This window comes from Notolepis coatsorum (genome assembly GCF_963971535.1).
Source record: "Notolepis coatsorum genome assembly, contig: SCAFFOLD_523, whole genome shotgun sequence".
Classification (NCBI taxonomy): Eukaryota; Metazoa; Chordata; class Actinopteri; order Aulopiformes; family Paralepididae; genus Notolepis; species Notolepis coatsorum.
Window position 1 is genome coordinate 72,085 of NW_028169851.1, and position 20,353 is coordinate 92,437.

General features: G+C 40.8%; 1 protein-coding gene across 1 annotated transcript in view; it reads right to left on the reverse strand.

Annotated features, from left to right (window-relative positions):
* The window catches only part of LOC311248663 (glutathione hydrolase-like YwrD proenzyme), a gene marked incomplete at both ends in the record, with an annotated part of 63,502 nt that extends 46,203 nt beyond the window's left edge, over positions 1 to 17,299 (reverse strand). The window contains one exon of the mRNA XM_084339511.1: positions 17,200 to 17,299. Coding sequence (XP_084195637.1) covers positions 17,200 to 17,299 — 100 coding nt within the window. The remainder of the gene's footprint in view (positions 1 to 17,199) is intronic.
* Positions 17,300 to 20,353: the final 3,054 nt, after the last annotated feature.

The window sequence follows — 20,353 nt, forward strand, 5'->3', positions numbered from 1 at the left end:
GAGAAATAGGATTATTGCATTAAGGAGAAAGGTGGGTTCGGCAAGCCTGGTTTTATCAAGTAATGCCATACAGTAAACTCTACGGCGAACCGAGTAGATTAAAGTAGAATAAAGTAAATATACCCCGCAACTCCAATCAATCAACTGTATTACTGGAGGGGACGGGGGGTGCCTGTGTGTGAGCCGAGGTCTGCTGAGTTTAAGCCCTGAACTTTATAGACAAATTGAGTCCTAGACGTCCCACACTTCGCAGGACGCTGCTTGAAGCTGGGATTCGGACCAATGAGTTATGGGATAATCAATCTGACCTCGGTTTACGACCGGTGCTTAACACTGTTCTAAGCTGTTCTTATTTTCTGTGTCCTGTGGAGATAAGCACTGTAGAGCTGCATCTTTAGCGTGACTATGAATCTCAGAAATCACTTCTTCCATGGTTGAGACAAAACTTTTTACAGTAGACTGACTGGTTCCAGCAGCCTTGAGTTGTGCAACAGCAGTTGCACACATATCGAGAGTGCTCCTATTAGAGTTTCTGAACAGTCCACATGTGGCCGTCGCATCGACATCAGATGTTGTGGCGGTCTCATCTACATTAGCGATCACCGCCTCTCCTACACTGTTTACATTAACATCAGTGTCAACCTCTTGGTCAATATACTCAGTGTGTTTGTTGTCTAAATGTTTCCTAAAACCTGAAAACGTACCAAACCTATAGCCACATCCAGTCTGAGCACATTTAAGGCGAAGCTTTTTTCCTTGAACGTAACCGTGAACTATTCGCAAATGCCTAACAAGCCTATTTGTACAACCTAACTCCTTCCGACAATCAAAACACTTCATGGCGGAGGAGAAGCCTCATGCACTAATGAAGCAACCTCGCCCTAACTTCAGCAACACGAGGACTCTCCTTGACTTTCCCAACATCAATACTATACACAGTGGTCTGGAGGAACGTGTACATGTTGCGCAGCATGGTGTTGTATGCTGTGCCAAACACATAATGTGCCTTAAAGAGTTCATCTAAAGCACCAAGAGAAGAGATTGACTTGCAAGGTATGGCCTTCTTGTCAAGAATGATGTAGAACCGGTGGATCGCATTCTTCTTCACTCCAACAGCCAGGAGATAGAGTTGATTGCTGGTAGTGATGGCATCAAGATGCTCTTGGATGCTTGTTCCAGTCTGAGAAGACAAACACACATGGAGAAACAATTAGAATTACATGATTGTGGCGGCTGGGTGGCGCAGCAGTCACGAAAGGGGCTAAGAATTGGCATAACGACTAACATTGGAATGGGAGAAAAACAGAGAAAAAGGAGGGGGGGAATATAAAAAATAATAATAATAATAATTACATGATTGTAGCATTATAATTATAAATTTGTACATTAGGAGAAAATACCAACCTTCTTGAAGATCACAAGATGCTGCTCCGCGTTGGACGCCGACACCTTCCCTGGTCTCTTCCGCCCCTGAGCAGAGGGTGGGATCAAGTGCAACAGCAGTAGAATCGATGAGAGGTCACTGTCCCAACCTGTAACGATACAAGTTGGATGTTAAGACACTTGAATTATGTAGACCATAAACAAAATTCAGTCCATCTGCAATGTTAGCAGTATTTTTACAAAATAAGATAAAAGACAGCAGTTCATCACAAGAAGCTCTGCCACTCAAAATATGAATATACAGTACCAGTAAAAAGCTTGGATGCACTCATTCAAGTGAATGGGAAGACACTTTTGACTGGTTGATAATACAAAATGCCTCGTACATTTTTCACAGAAGTTCAGTGAAAAACAACAAGAATGGTATGCTCAAAAGCAGCTTACCAACGTCAGCATCCACTTCAGTGTCATCCTCAGGAGGATCAGCTATCAGCAGGAGCTCTTGAAGCTCACTGGTGGATGGAAGCCGTCTGCATTGTTGGATGATCTTTTTCTTGTATGTGGTCGGCCACTTTTCCAGAAGCTTGCCCGATACACCTTCTCCAAACATCAGAACGAAATCCTGTTCAACCTGTAGAGGGGTGATTGGGGGACAATTTCAGGATTTCACAGCCAACCAAAGTTAGTGGGTGCTAGTTGAGGTACAATACATCTACCGTCTATCATTCAAGTGTCACAAAATGGTAAAAATAATGGCAGATAATTATCACAGGCCGAAACGTTGTGTTCAAGTATATTAAAACTTGGGAACACTACAGACGGTGTGCAGACTTTTTTTCCACAACATTACAGATCTATTTTGAGTCTAGCACCCGTGACTATACACTTGGGATGTGCGTGAGTCTTTTCTACTAACTATAGATAATTACCAAGCCCTTGACGTCTTGGAAACGTGGAAAGTCAGACAGTATGTTGCTTGACTGCTGGGGGTCGAGGACCTTGTTGTGCCTATAGTCAAATGTCAGTTTCATCTTGTTCTTCACTGTGTCCTCATCAGCTGAATGTTTCATTAGTGAGATCGCTTCCTTGCACTCCTCTTCGCTCAGGGCAGTCTCTGCAACAACATGGGAATCTCGTCTGGCAGTTGGTCCTCCTCCACGAGATGGTTCTCCACAGGATTCTACAGAATATGGGGAAAAACACAAAAAAAAGGAATCTACCAAAGGCCTGATTGATGGAGTTCTGCAGGTACACAGTCATGGCCGTAGCCAGCTATGAGGCCACCGAGGTCAAACTCCCCAACCAAACAAGCACACCATTGATTTAATTGACATATAAATCACACATAAAGATCTAACTATTACTCCTCTCTGAGCATGAATATAAAACAGGTGATCTATTTACTGTGTAAACCTTATGCAATATTCATCATGGATATTTGGATACTTGAAATCTGTATGAACTGAGTAGTTAGTATCAAATGAAATAAGATGGAACAGCTCCATGCATTAATTGCTCATATTTGCTCATTACCAGTATGGTATTGTTTAAATTGTACAGCTTTTTGTGTCTCTGTCTTTGTCTGTCCTTATTTTGTGTACTTTCAGTGAGCCAAGAAGTGGAGAAATATATTAATACTTCAGTAAAATAATTTTTTTTACCAACAACAGGTGACTTTATTATAGATAATGCATTTTGAATGAATAGGTTGGGTTGTATAACTCATTTTGGTATGCATTTAGCCCATTCACCAAATTATAAATGCATAAGAGACCACAGGGCTTTGGTGCACTCTTTAGGCCACTCACCTGTAAGTGCCCCCACGTCCTGTAAATTACTTTGTGAGTGACTGACCTTAAGTTGATCTCTAGATAATAAAGTTTGTATAAAAAAAAAAATGTACCTCCCTAATTTCTAAACCCTGGCTACGGCCCTGTATACAGTAATCAATAATGCTGCTTGTTTTGTTAATCAACTCGTTGTACTCAAGATATGCATTATTAGTGTTACCTCCAAATGATGATCGTTTGTCTTTAGCAGCGGTTCTCTGAATAGTTTTAATCCTCCAGGCCAAGTATCCACTGCCACTCTGGCCATCATAATAATGCTCCTTGGAGGGTGGAATAAAAACAGACACTTCACATTTAAAAGTGAAAAACAGCATGCTCTGGTAGGATTAAAAATGTATCAATATTGCCACAACCATTACTGTGTGCAACTCACATAGCCATTCTTAGAGTGTGGGTCACTGAGGTAGGGGAATAAGGTCACGATTCCTCTGGCATACTTTTCCTTCAGATGTCTGGGTGGTGAAGTACTGGAAGATTAAGATTAAAGAAGAATGTATTTCTCAGTCATATTCCCTGGATTTCATTTAGATTTCAAATTAATCGGAAAGCTAGATTGAGAACAAACTAAAAACAAGGAGCTAATTACCCATTCTTCTCTGTCAAGTCAGCTGCCAATAGGTTCACCATTTTCCTTCTGTTGTCATCGTGCAAGGACTTGGTTCGATTGTATTCATTTATTATGCGTTCTCCACCAGATTTCTCACGAAGAATGGATTCCACCAACTTGAAGCACAAAAGCACATGCACAAAAAACAATTCAGTGTTAGGAATATACTGTAGACTGCAATTCAAAGTTAAGGTAAAGGATAAGTATCCTTAATATCAGTTTTAACCCTATCTGAGGTCTGTCTAGCATGCTTCTGACTCGTGGAGATGATAATTTGAGAGATCCATCCAATCTCAAGTGAGCTACAATATTCTTACAGGCACGCGACCAGTACAATGGAAAAGATGGGGGCATAACATTGACAGTAAAAAACATGCATTTCTGAGTTGTGAATCACAGGGTGATGCATACATATTACATGTGTGTCAACTCTTACTTGCTTGGCCTCTGTATCCAGCCTATGGCGTTTTCGTGAAGGGTCCTCTGAAATGATGACAGTATCCTGTGATCCTGACGAATCCAGGGATGATGGCTGTGACCCTGACGAATCCAGGGATGATGGTTGGGACCACTCAGATGAGGCTAGCGTGGAGACAGACTGCTCAGATGAGGCTAGCGTGGAGACAGGATAAATAAATAAAAAGATTATACACAGTTTCCTCATAAAGATGTCCCTTATCTAATCGAATGTAAGCTTCACATGACAAATAACTTATTCATTAAATATATATTACAAATGTAATCAAACCTGTGTCATATTTGATGATTAGCACCCCAGTGGATGCATCTCTTGCTACCTCCTCAAAAACATCGTCATCCAATTCGGTCCCCGAACTGTCAAAAACTTTCACACCTTCCGTTACAGCTGGGACACCAAACTTTGCAAATGCTAGAAACGGGCACAAAAGCTTTTGTAAACAGAAATTTCATTGGATGTATCCAGTGATTTCTAAATCTACTCACTAAATATTCACTTAATCTTGAATAATTGCTGTCTGCAATACAATAGATGAAGCCACAGATCCACCCAGTGGATAACCATTGAGTATCACATTGAGGACAATTTCCCAATGATCCCAATTTCTTACCTGCACTCAGAAACTCGATCAGATTTATTTCTGTAATCCGAACAAACTTTTGGACATCTCCCAGTTGGACTTTCAACAGCATGCTTGCAGCAAGCCTGCAAGAGAGTTACCAACGAGTGGGCAACTTGAACACAGGGAAGTGTGGGAAATTAGTGTCAGGCTGGAATATTCAGTGACTTTGTACTTATTATTTACCTTATTGGGGACATTGATCTAAGTTAAGTTATTATTAAATGTTTTACTTAGATCAATGTCCCCAATAAGGTAAATAATAAGTACAAAGTCACTGAATATTCAAGCCTGACACTAATTTCCCACAGATGCAAACAGACAAAAAAAGGAGAGCTATATAACCCAGGGTTTTTTCCTTGCATTTTCCCTGTGTTTCTTCCATTAAACTCAATCAACCATATTGTATGCATTCTAATGCACTCACTCTCATAACACACCATTTCATAGTACAGATTACTTATATCATTCAAGGGTATTTCCCCGCATTAACATTAGCAAGACACATTTGAAAAAACTCACGAAGGGTATAGGCTGGCTCACGTTCAAGGCCTCCCTCAACGTGAAATGGCGCACGTGCAGTCTTCTTGGCTGTCGCCGAAATCTGTGGACTTAACAAAATAATAACATTGGTCAAATGCCAAATAACTGTTACTTGATTTCATACTGTAGGACACATTTACCTCAGAACATGGCATGCAAATGTTTGTTACTAAGCCAATGTTAGCAGCTTGGTAACAGGGCCTTCCTTGCATTTTCCCTGTGTTTCTTCCATTAAACTCAATCAACCATATTGTATGCATTCTAATGCACTCACTCTCATAACACACCATTTCATAGTACAGATTACTTATATCATTCAAGGGTATTTCCCCGCATTAACATTAGCAAGACACATTTGAAAAAACTCACGAAGGGTATAGGCTGGCTCACGTTCAAGGCCTCCCTCAATGTGAAATGGCGCACGTGCAGTCTTCTTGGCTGTCGCCGAAATCTGTGGACTTAACAAAATAATAACATTGGTCAAATGCCAAATAACTGTTACTTGATTTCATACTGTAGGACACATTTACCTCAGAACATGGCATGCAAATGTTTGTTACTAAGCCAATGTTAGCAGCTTGGTAACAGGGCCTTCCTTGCATTTTCCCTGTGTTTCTTCCATTAAACTCAATCAACCATATTGTATGCATTCTAATGCACTCACTCTCATAACACACCATTTCATAGTACAGATTACTTATATCATTCAAGGGTATTTCCCCGCATTAACATTAGCAAGACACATTTGAAAAAACTCACGAAGGGTATAGGCTGGCTCACGTTCAAGGCCTCCCTCAACGTGAAATGGCGCACGTGCAGTCTTCTTGGCTGTCGCCGAAATCTGTGGACTTAACAAAATAATAACATTGGTCAAATGCCAAATAACTGTTACTTGATTTCATACTGTAGGACACATTTACCTCAGAACATGGCATGCAAATGTTTGTTACTAAGCCAATGTTAGCAGCTTGGTAACAGGGCCTTCCTTGCATTTTCCCTGTGTTTCTTCCATTAAACTCAATCAACCATATTGTATGCATTCTAATGCACTCACTCTCATAACACACCATTTCATAGTACAGATTACTTATATCATTCAAGGGTATTTCCCCGCATTAACATTAGCAAGACACATTTGAAAAAACTCACGAAGGGTATAGGCTGGCTCACGTTCAAGGCCTCCCTCAACGTGAAATGGCGCACGTGCAGTCTTCTTGGCTGTCGCCGAAATCTGTGGACTTAACAAAATAATAACATTGGTCAAATGCCAAATAACTGTTACTTGATTTCATACTGTAGGACACATTTACCTCAGAACATGGCATGCAAATGTTTGTTACTAAGCCAATGTTAGCAGCTTGGTAACAGGGCCTTCCTTGCATTTTCCCTGTGTTTCTTCCATTAAACTCAATCAACCATATTGTATGCATTCTAATGCACTCACTCTCATAACACACCATTTCATAGTACAGATTACTTATATCATTCAAGGGTATTTCCCCGCATTAACATTAGCAAGACACATACTTGTTTATACAGTGTGCCCCCCGCCCCCCCCCCCCCTCCCCCCAACCACCTCCAATGTAAATTACCCAGTATGGTTGTCAATATCCCAATGTACCCAACCCCCCCCCACCCAACCTCCTCCAATGTACAGTTTCTACGTCAAATGTATATACTCCCTTTTCTTGACTCCTTCTGTATCACAAAAAGTACTGTATTTGCAAATCTGGTATGTCATAAATGTATAGATGTAGCAGTACTGACTATCTGTATGTCATGTATGTCATATATGTCTATATGAATTGAAAATGGGGGACCCTGATGGAAACAAGACACACGTCTTTCTCAGGTCTGCATCCCCTTAACAATTGTATGTATTGAGCCGTACTGTATTGTACCCATTCTGCAATCTGTTAAATAAAGTTTTCATTCATTCATTCATTCATTCATTCATTCATTCACATTTGAAAAAACTCACGAAGGGTATAGGCTGGCTCACGTTCAAGGCCTCCCTCAACGTGAAATGGCGCACGTGCAGTCTTCTTGGCTGTCGCCGAAATCTGTGGACTTAACAAAATAATAACGTTGGTCAAATGCCAAATAACTGTTACTTGATTTCATACTGTAGGACACATTTACCTCAGAACATGGCATGCAAATGTTTGTTACTAAGCCAATGTTAGCAGCTTGGTAACAGGGCCTTCCTTGCATTTTCCCTGTGTTTCTTCCATTAAACTCAATCAACCATATTGTATGCATTCTAATGCACTCACTCTCATAACACACCATTTCATAGTACAGATTACTTATATCATTCAAGGGTATTTCCCCGCATTAACATTAGCTAGCAAGACACATTTGAAAAAACTCACGAAGGGCTGGCTCACGTTCAAGGCCTCACTCAATGTGAAATGGCGCACGTGCGTGCAGTCTTCTTGGCTGTCGCCGAAATCTGTGGACTTAACAAAATAATAATGTTGGTCAAATGCCAAATAACTGTTAATTGATTTCATACTGTACACACATTTACCTCAGAACATGGCGTGCAAATGTTTGTTACTAAGCCAATGTATCGCCCTGTGTTTCTTCCATTAAACTCAATCAACCATATTGTATGCATTCTAATGCACTCACTCTCATAACACACCATTTCATAGTACAGATTACTTATATCATTCAAGGGTATTTCCCCGCATTAACATTAGCTAGCAAGACACATTTGAAAAAACTCACGAAGGGCTGGCTCACGTTCAAGGCCTGACTCAATGTGAAATGGCGCACGTGCGTGCAGTCTTCTTGGCTGTCGCCGAAATCTGTGGACTTAACAAAATAATAATGTTGGTCAAATGCCAAATAACTGTTAATTGATTTCATACTGTAGGACACATTTACCTCAGAACATGGCGTGCAAATGTTTGTTACTAAGCCAATGTATCGCCCTGTGTTTTTTTCGATCTTTTTTTCCAAACGATACAATTCACAATCACCCCTCCACATTGTATTTAACAACATTAACATTACCTCTTGCAAGTTGCTGGAAGCCAATAGCTACCGAATTAATTAATTAATATGTGATTAGGAGAAACTTACCTGCCGAGTTACCTCTGCCGCGACGTGAAGAAAATGGCGTGTCTTGGACGTTCTTCAAGAGAAGGAGATGGGCGGAGCTTCCCAGAGTAGTGATGACACCAGCCAATTAACTACGAAATATTTCACCAACACTGTCTGCATTTTACTCAAACTGTTGTTGTAATAACTCTGAAAGAGTCAATGTACTTTGACACTGCATATTTGACACTGCGAATTTTACTGTGTAGGCCGGCAAGTGGGGGGAAATGTGTGCAACGTCCAGGAAGGGAATTGGCATAACGACTAAATTGGGATGAGAGAACAATACAGAAAAAGGGGGAGAAAAAGTAGATAAAAAAAACAATAAAGAAAAAACATTTTTACATGCTAATGAAATAAGAGTAAAATAGGGCTGAACTTGAGTTGAACTTGAACTTGTGTACTCACGTTGTTCTGTAGTAGTTGCAATATTCCCAAAAAAAATATATTTTTTGTATAAGCTGGAAAACACAGCAAATCCATAGCTTGAAGTCTTATGTAGTACAGGTCCAAATTTTATAAATATATGTTCAGAAATGAGTCTTCTAGAGAGATCCGGGTAAACCGAGTGCCAAGAAAAAAGCTCTCCATTTCTCCATTTCCTCATCTAAGTCAATTCATTTGGATTTTTTTTCACTTCCTGTTTTCGCTCGACAATTTTCACCTATACCCCTCATTCACACACCCCCACGTGGGGTATCATTGGAAAGCTACACTCATTGGCTACAACGCTAACCAATGTTTTTTGCAATCGGCAGATGATTGACAGTTCTGGAGCCTTGGGAGTCCAGGGTGATAATCTGACGCGCTTGCTTAAAAAGTTGCATGCCTGACATATGTAAGGGATAATGTATAGCTACGAGGTCATTGTCGCAAAATAATTGACCGACACAGAGTTTAAAATACCGAGGCGCAGCGCCGAGGTGTTTTAAACGTCAGTGAAGGTAAATTATTTTGCGACAATGATCGAGTATAGCTATACATTATCCCGCTTATTACATGGCTAACTTACTAACAAATATACCTAATTCATTGTACACCATCGACAAGACGAGATCAAATGCAAACGCAGTTGTTCTGTGGCTCTGTCAGCCCAAATAAAGTGATTATTATTATCGGCAGTCGGCAGGTCTGTGGTCTGATTGCACTGATGACTGAGTGCAGCTGTGCATATGCTGAGCAGCACTGATACAGTGTTGTAGTGGGCTTGATTGCGAACAGCTGCGCACAGCGGTCATTATTGCTTGGCAGAGGTCCGTTATTGTGTGATAACGGACCTCTGACGCGCGCTATTGACCAATCACAAGCAAGCATTTCGGCGATTGTGAAAGCGCCATGTAATAACAGCATGTAACTCGAGAAGCGAGGCGCGGATTTTGTCGAGTGAGGTGGCATTCGAACGGCAACAAATAGAGCTTTATTAATTTATGTTAGGCAAAAATTACAGCCCTGAACCTTCAGACACTCGCAAAGTGCCGTGAAAAACAATGAAACCCGGACATTTTCATGAATTTATAACCCCCCCCCCCCCGGACAGGGCATGAAAAGAGGACATGTCCGGGCAAAAGAGGACGTTTGGTCACCCTACATAACTACACACCCTCAAGACCCCTACACTCTTTACCTTTTAACTACACACCCTCAAGACCCTACGCTCTGCATCTTCTAACTACACACCCTCAAGACCCCTACGCTCTTTATCTTCTAACTACACACCCTCAAGACCCCTACGCTCTGCATCTTCTACCCTGATGTAAACAAGACAAACGTCTTTCTCTGGTCTGCATCCCCTTAACAATTGTGTGTATTGAGCCGTACTGTATTGTACCCATTCTGCAATCTGTTAAATAAAGTTTTCATTCATTCATTCACAAGACCCCTATGCTCTACAGCAGTGATTCCCAACCTGGGGTCCGCGGACCCCTGGGGGTCCGCCAGGGGGTGCAGGGGGTCCGCCAGACCACAGATGATTTGAGGTCTTTTTTTTTTTTTTTTTTTTTTTTTATCATCAGAAGCATGAATAGTCTCTCCACTACAATAAAAAAATAAAGATAAATAAATAAACATCTAGACATGATTTTTGAATGTTAACAGTAGGCTACCGGGTAGCCGCTAAAACGCGAATCAGTTGACTGTATCACTTTCTGTAGCTAGCCTAGCACGCTAGTTAACTTTCTCGGCTCGTCTGCAGTCAGCCGCCAGAGGCGAAAATGTGTGACAAACGAAAAGGAGATGATGGCAGCTCATCTGCAAAAAAAGTTAGGACCTACAGCAATCGCGAAAATTACATCACCATGGGCTTCACTGAGGGACCAGACAAACGTGTGTGATTTGTGGAGAAAAGTTGGCAAACTCGAGCCTGAAGCCCAGCAAGCTGAAGAGACATCAGGCGTCTAAGCACCCAGAAACCGTTGGGAAGGATCCAGACTTTTTTCAGAGGAAAGAACAGTCTCTCAAGGCGAACAAGCCTGTTGATGTTAGAGTAGCGTGGAGCAGGGGTGGCAGTGATTTACAGAAGGCTACCGAAGCCTCCTTTGAGTGTTCGCTTTTAATTGCAAAAGCAAAGAAACCGCACAATATTGGCGAGCAGCTCATCAAACCAGCCTGCATCAAAATGGTTTAGAAACTGTGCGGCCCACAGGTGGCGGATAAACTAAAATCAGTACCACTCTCGAACAATGTAGTGAAATACCGAATTGATAAGATGTCAAGTGATTGCGAGCAGCAGCTGTCAGAAAAGCTTAGAAAGGGTCCATTTGCCATACAACTTGATGAAACTACAACTGTCGCAGACGAGGCTGTGCTCATCGTTTATGTGCAATATATTGAAAATGAGGATCTGAAGCAGGACATTCTCATGTCAGTCAACCTTACTACCACCACTCGAGGTGAGGATATTTTTACTGCAGTGGATTCTTACTTCATTCAACATAAATGCAAACCGTTCACCATTAGGGCCTGATTTGAGAGGATGAATACAGGATTTGAATATTGGCCAAAATTTTGAAATACATAAGGTGCAAGATTAGATTTGTTGATTGAAGGCACAAGTCAAAGAAGCATAGTGGGTCTAATTATGATGCATATGCCTGTGTATAAGCAGTTTGTTATTAAAATGACAAAAAAAAGGTATTAAACCCAGCTAGGACAGATTCTCTCTGCTACTGATTGGAATTTCCTGTCTCATATTTAGTTTAATTTGTTGCATTGATTTGTTCCATAAATGCAAACCGTTCACCATTAGGGACTGATTTGAGAGGATGAATACAGGATTTGAATATTGGCCAAACATTTTGAAATGCATATGGTGCAAGATGAGATTTGTTGATTGAAGGCACAAGTTAAAGAAGCATAGTGGGTCTAATTGTGATGCATATGCCTGTGTATAAGCAGTTTGTTATTAAAATGACAAAAAAAATGTATTAAACCCAGCTAGGACAGATTCTCTCTGCTACTGATTGGAATTTCCTGTCTCATATTTAGTTTAATTTGTTGCATTGATTTGTTCCATAAATGCAAACCGTTCACCATTAGGGACTGATTTGAGAGGATGAATACAGGATTTGAATATTGGCCAAACATTTTGAAATGCATATGGTGCAAGATGAGATTTGTTGATTGAAGGCACAAGTTAAAGAAGCATAGTGGGTCTAATTGTGATGCATATGCCTGTGTATAAGCAGTTTGTTATTAAAATGACAAAAAAAGGTATTAAACCCAGCTAGGACAGATTCTCTCTGCTACTGATTGGAATTTCCTGTCTCATATTTAGTTTAATTTGTTGCATTGATTTGTTCCATAAATGCAAACCGTTCACCATTAGGGCCTGATTTGAGAGGATGAATACAGGATTTGAATATTGGCCAAACATTTTGAAATGCATATGGTGCAAGATGAGATTTGTTGATTGAAGGCACAAGTCAAAGAAGCATAGTGGGTCTAATTGTGATGCATATGCCTGTGTATAAGCAGTTTGTTATTAAAATGAAAAAAAAAAAGTATTTTATGGTATCTTATTAGGAGGGGGTCCGCGAATTTCATCAGAGATGTTTGGGGGTCCCTGGGGGGAAAAAGGTTGGGAACCACTGCTCTACAGTACTTTGAACTGCAATTCCCTGTATGAAAGGTGCTATACAAATACAGTTATTATTATTATTATTACATCCTCTGGCCACCTCAGACCCACTCATATCCGAGCTCCGGGAGGGTCATCAAAGAAAAGTTGTCTATTCTCGGTGGGGACGAACTTCCCACCAGAGTTAGGACAGCCGAAATACGACCAATCTTTCATAGTTGACTAAAGACACACTTCTTCAATCAATATCTGAATAATATAATAATAATTATAATATAATCAAAAATGTTAAATAACCTTCTTACTGTCTTCTACTATCATGCACTCTTCCTGATATACTAACATGTCTCTACTACTATGCAATCAACACTGCAGCACTCAAGTTTCAACACTTTGATGAACATTGTTACTCAGCTGAAAGAGTTGTACCCTTCCTGCTGACTTGTCGTTCAGAACTTCTAAGTCGCTTTGGATAAAAGCGTTCAGCTAAATGTAAATTTTAAATGTAAATGTAGCCTAGCTTAAAACTCCGGGAGAGGTGTTTTTGGCCAACAGCTAGACTAGTGGTCCATATCCACTTCCATTAATTTATGCTAAGCTAGGCTAGCTTGCAGACAGATAGCTTTCTACTGAATGCACAGAGAGGAAACTGGTATCAACATAGGCGGAGTTTGAACTTGACGCCCGGGGGTGCGACTGCTTGGCGAACGATACCCGCGTGCACGCGCAGTGTGCGCGCGCGATTTTTTTTGACCTTTATTTTATTATTTTAGCGTTTTTACAATGCCCTAACCCCTAATTTTTTATTTTATTTAGGTAGTACAGCAGCACACACACACACTCACACACACAGCACTACGGAGGATCATTTTTAACTGACTTACTCTTAATCATTGACAAAGTGACAAAGATAAAGAAGGAAATACTAAAATAAAAAGACCACAACAAGTATATTGCTGCTCCACTAGACCACTTTACTGTACCAAACATGACATACAAAAATAACAAAATACTGTGCAACACTCTGCCAAGCGCACAGCCGCGCACACATATGCATACAGTAGGTTGTCAAAGGCTGTACAAACAAAAGTTCACATTTTCTAATAACAGCATTATTAGACATGCCAATCCAACGAAAGATGTGCTGGTCGCGCTGGAGAAAAGAAAAGAAAAAGATGTTGCGTTTGTCTTTTACACGTTATTTGTTATTCTAAGATGCTAATTCATCTGTATCTGGATAACCAATGAACGGATTCTGTCGGGGCAGGTAGCGTTATTTCGGGGAAATTGATATCTATAGTCTGGTATATTTTTCGTCCATGAAAAATGGAGGCTCTAATTATTATTATTCATAGAGACTCTCGAGCAATAATAATTATTACAGCCTCCATTTTTCGTGGACGAAAAATATACCAGACTATAGATATCAATTTTCCCGAAATAACGCTACCTGCCTCGACAAAATCCGTGCATTGGTTATCCAGATACATTAATTATCATCTCAGAATAAGTGGCTTTGTACAAGTTACAATGTACTATCGCGCCGGGCATTCTGCTGCTGCTGCTGCGAATGGTGGTGCTTGGCCGCGCGTTAACCCTTTCACTGCCACACTACAGAAGGTTCGCCTTATAATGTGACATGATTACTACTATAAAATGAATGTATTGTAAAACAAAACATAATAGAATTCAGATTTGTTTCTCACAATTATTATAATTTTATTAAAATAAAAATAATCTTGATTTTATTTTTTATTTTTATTTTTTAAAGCAATTTCACCCCCGGCCACCAGGGGGTGCAATGCACCCCCTGCACCCCCATAAACTCCGCCCATGGGTATCAATCTTCTTGTCTGACTCCACATAATAGGAGTATAGCTATCATGGGTTAGTTTACTTCCTCTTTGGGGAAACTCAAAGTATTAAGAGCAAAGTACTGCTCTGGGCTTTCTAATTATTTATTGTGCCTAAAAATGTATAAAACCTTAATTAGACGTATTGCTGTTGTTCTGTAATTCAGTCATTCAGAACTATGCTGTAAAGTAATTCAGAACGGAAATTGTTCTATAATGCACCTTAGAAGGGGGGAAAGGCTGAGTATATGAGAAAGACCTACGGCTCTGACAGAACTAAACATCTAAAATACTGCTGTGCTGAAGCACTTTTCTTTATATGTAGGCCTATCTGCCAATTGCATGTGTATCAGTGACAATCAAACAGTAAACAAAGAGGCATATTAAGATGTCAGATCATCATCCCAATATGAAAAACTATGTAATTTAATGTTCTATGCCTTATCTTGACTTTGTCTATTTTGCTGCTGTCTATTCTTTGCTAATTGTATTGTTATTTTATGCCTAATTTTACATCTGCACTTTGTGCATTGCTCTTGATCTGCCAAAATCCTCAATGTCTTTAAGTCCCGGCTAAAGACTCATCTATTCTCCCTGGCCTTTGACCAGAGCTGCGCCTGCCTCCTAGATCGCTACTTTTAGTCCTTTTATGCCTTATTTTGTATTCTACTGCACTTTTCTTTCTTTTATTCTTCTTTATTTTTTATTTCTATCTGAACCCCTGCACTTATTTGTATTTGCACTTTTTGCACTATTATATTTAGTATGTATTGTATTTCTTGCTCTATGCTCTTATCTGTGAAACACTTTGGTACAGTCACCCCTGTTGTAAATGTGCTATATACATAAACTTGATTATGATTGATTATGATTATGCCAATTTTGTGCTCATTTTATGCCTGTCTTTTTTTTTTTTTTTTTACTTTTTTTTTTTAGCGTTTATCGCTTTTCTGGTCAAGCATGACTGACAGAAACAGGTTGAAATGGGATGTAGAGCAGGGGAAGACATTCTGAGAAATGACGGCGGGTCCAGGAATCGAACTCGTGTCCCCCAGATCCGTGACGAGCATGGTTTTCCCTGACGCAGAAATAGCGCCGAGATATGCGGTGAGCTACGGGAGCTCCCCCTATGCCTTTCTTTTTTAATGTTGTGAAGTACTTTGAGCTGCAATTCCTGTATGAAAGGTGCTATACTGGGCGCCACTGTGGCGCACCACGTAGCTGTTACATTTGCACTCTGGTTAGAAGCTAATTTATTTTCGTTGTACTGTACTCATGCTGTATGATGACAATACATTTGAATCTAGTCGACTTGTATATGCTTATGCTGTGATTACTATGCTGTCAATTCTATGCTCATTGTATGTCTATCTTTATGTCTGCACGGTATGCATTGCTGTTATTCTGACAATTAGCCTCATTGCATGCCTATAGTTTATGTTTATTTTACTGCTGTCCCTGTGAAGCACTTTGGGCTGCAATTTCTGTATGAAAGGTGCTATATACCTGCTCGCTGTTTACAAACATACCGTGTTCGAGCCAATCACAGCAATACCAACTGAGTCACGTGACTAAGTCGCCTGCGTGGGCTGCTGCGCCAAATGAAGTACAATGGGGAGAAACCATGGCACTGCCCTGACTAAACGTTTTTTCAAACGAAAACGGCTGGATGTCATTTAGCCAAATCAGCATGGCTGTGAGTGTGAGTCTTTCACCTTTTACATATCTAGCTTTGGCATGGATTGATTGTTTAGATCGCTAGTATGGCTAACAAATGCACATATATTGTAGTCTGCCCTGTTGTTCTGACCAGGATTACGTTTCTTTGTGCTTCTGGTCTGCGTGCGCATATTTGTCATGACGTCGGCGGTGAACAGGTCTATACAAATAACGTTCATTATTGTGTGTGTTATTGTTGCCCCCCTCCCTATCTATCTATCATGTAGTGTTGCTCATGGGACGGGGTTGCACCGGTGTTCTGCAAAATTCTACTCTACCTCGAATTCTGCTGCCAGCGCTCCTGCGCTTGCGCACGCATGCGCATGACCCACAATCGTTCACTCTACAATATTCTGCCACCTTGCTGACGAACGTCATGTTGAGTCTTGTTGATATATCTTAAACAATATCTTAAACATATGTTTTTCATTGCACCTTTTGAACTGTATAAGCATGTAAATATTTGCATGTAATTGGCTTTGCAGCTGAATGTATTTGTAGATGATAACATGTCGGTACACCTGTTGGAGTTCGGAGTGAACTATAGGGTGACGTCACCCAGCTGTCAAAAGATATAGGCGATTCGCGCTACGGCAGCAGTTTTCGAGGAGGTAGTAGAATTCGGCAGAACACCGGCTCTGTGAGCAGAAGCATGCGCGTGCACACAGGAATGCGCTGCACTCGACTGATGCGCCAACTCGCTAAGTACCCACCTGGCTACGTTGCATAACAATAGCGCAGGTCGTCAGGTGTGTTCAAATACTTCTCAGATACATTCACACAAAACTTGTGAATGAAATGTGTTACATTCCATTCGTAGAGGCAATTAGGCATTGTCGCAAGGGAACATGTATGCGCATGAGCGGGAGCGCGCGTGCACGTGGCGTCATTAAAACACCGTGCAACCAGCTTTGAAATCACCAACGCACCCCTGCTTATACAACCAACAACCCTCGCTCACCCAGACCGATGCCAGTAGCCAGCGGCTGGCTGGTCGCAACACAGCCGTGTAGAGACACAACAGGTGACCGGCGAGAGGAGAAGAGGAGCTCTGCGTCCATACTGCTATTACTAGGCTATACTACTACTATGACTACTGCTGCTGCTACTACTACTAATGCTGCTATACTATACTACTAATGCTGCTGCTAAAAACGTTTGCGCCTCTTTACTGACTACATTCGGGACAGGGCAAAGTATGACTCCTTGGACGGGCACGTTTAGCTTTTCTCTCTGGGCAAAGGTTGATATTGTTTACATCAGAGTGAGACAGACGAGCAGAGCTGCTCACTGGACAAGCCTACTTTAGCGATCGGTTATTCTGGTGTAGATTATTATGGCTGAGTTGAGGCTGACAAGCCCAGAGAAGATGATGCTGTAGAGATAACACAGATGAGAAGTTTTTATTTTATTAATAGGCTACTTTTTATTTTGTATTTTTATTGTGAGAACTAAATCCGTCGCCATGAAATAACCCATTGTTGTTTTGTTTTAACAATATTTGTATTGGATTTTACAATACACAAGTCAAATTCACATTGCCATCAGTTATGTTAAGTTCCTTTCTCCACAAACATACAAACACCCTCTCCCCCCACCCCCTTAACATTTAGTGTAATCATATAAAAATAATACGTATACATTCAATGGTACCTTTAATAAAATATAGCATACATAGGTAAAAAAAAAAATACATCATAAATTTTTTTAAATGACATCCTTACAACATAACATGCCTCCTCTCTCCCCCGGGTCAACTGCCTACCGCCTGGTCCCTCAAGCATCCTGTCCTGAGTTGTCCTCCTGTAGAAGCCCTCCTATCTTCCCTTTTTAAGTATTCATTAAATGGTTTCCATATACCCTCGTAAACATCTGTTTTGTTGAAATATGTTGAAAGAACCCATTGTTAAATAGGTTGTGTTTATAACAATATTTCCATTTTCTTGTGTTTAGTAGCCTATTTTACATATCTTGACATTTTAGGCTGTGAACTCAAAATCATCCTGCATTATACAACAACAAATTAACTACATAAAGTTCATAAACACATTAATAAATTACATTTAAATAAAGAGATGAATCTGACGGTGACAGCTAACCTCACAGTCATAAAGGGGCACTTCACCAAAAAAACTATGCAGCTGATTTATTTTGCACATAATCTCACACACGTCCAAAACTAATCAGTTAGGCACACATTCATTTAGTTTGACAGTTATTGAGAGTGAATGAGTTTGAATGTGGCCACCAGTGATTGGACATTGAATCCTTGTGTTGTGTTAATCACAGCTCAATGAGAGGATAAGGAAGCAGTCCCTATAAGACAAGGCATTGCCATTGTTTCATCTACATAATTTGACAGAGCTGTAATGAAAGAGAGAAACCCTGTTGTTTCAGAGAATCCTTCCTGATAAACACCAGCCCTGCTCTCCATCACACACACAGAAATGTAAAATGGTGCATTTATATATAACAGCTTTTATCCAAAGCGCTTTACTCACATTCACTCACACATTCACACATCGACAGAAGAGGCAACCATGCAAGGTGCCAACCTGTTCACCCGGAGCAGTTAGACGCTAAGTGTCTCGCTCAAGGACACTTCGACACGCTGCCCGGGAGGAATCAGAGCCGGAATGTAACCTGGAACCATCCTATTACGAGACAACCGCTCTACCTCCTGATTAAAAGATTAAAAATAATCAATAACATCAGGTATCTGTTGAGACCCTCCCACCCCTGAGATCTGGACGACCAGGTAACAGACTCTGTTGAGACCCGCCCACCCCTGAGGACTCTGGTCCTCTAGCTCTTCATGTTCAATGTTGTTTTTGACATTTTAACATTGTGTGCAAGTTCACAAGGTGATCCAGCATCATGTTCCGGAGCGTTGCTATGGAGACTGTTAGATGGTTTAGTGATCAACATCAAAGTGTTGCTATGGAGACTGTTAAGTGGTTTGGTGATCAACATCAAAGTGTTGCTATGGAGACTGTTAGATGGTTTGGTGATCAACATCAAAGTGTTGCTATGGAGACTGTTAGATGGTTTGGTGATCAACACCAAAGTGTTGCTATGGAGACTGTTAGATGGTTTGGTGATCAACATTAAAGTGTTGCTATGGAGACTGTTAGATGGTTTGGGGTTAAACATGGAGGTGTTGCTATGGAGACTGTTAGATGGTTTAGTGATCAACATCAAAGTGTTGTCATGGAGACTGTTAGATGGTTTGGTGATCAACATCAAAGTGTTGTCATGGAGACTGTTAGATGGTTTAGTGATCAACATCAAAGTGTTGTCATGGAGACTGTTAGATGGTTTAGTGATCAACATCAAAGTGTTGTCATGGAGACTGTTAGATGGTTTAGTGATCAACATCAAAGTGTTGTCATGGAGACTGTTAGATGGTTTGGTGATCAACATCAAAGTGTTGTCATGGAGACTGTTAGATGGTTTAGTGATCAACATCAAAGTGTTGTCATGGAGACTGTTAGATGGTTTGGGGTTAAACATGGAGGTGTTGTCTAGCAGTTTTACTGGCCCACCTGTAGCGCTCCACGCCTGGGAACAGAAGAGGCTGTATCGACCATATGTCTGTTTCCAGTAGACACTCTGTCTACAGCTGTGGCCCATGCATAGCACCCTATCAAACATTAACCGGCTGAGTGTGTACATGCGTGCACGTATGCTTGTGTGTGTGTGTTGGTATGGTATGTTTCCGTGTGTGTGTGTGTGTGTGTGTGTGTGTGTGTGTGTGTGTGTGTGTGTGTGTGTGTGTGTGTGTGTGTGTGTGTGTGTGTGTGTGTGTGTGTGTGTGCAGATGTCTATGTGCTATCTGCAGTAAAAGTGACATCACACGAGACAAGGGGTCTATAAAACCTCATTCAGATTAGAGAGAGAGAGAGAGAGAGAAATTACATTACGAACTGCTTTAGGGTCAGCTCACTTCTGCTGCAGAACTCCGAGAGTTCCGTTTTAGAACAGAGTCAGTTCTGTAGGAAACGTCCATTCCTTCCTTTTTTGGAACCGCAATTGGTCATTTTGTAAAAACCCAGAATTAGAACGAGGTTACGTTCAGAGTTTTGGCTCCCTTTGGACCAATACCGACACCAGTA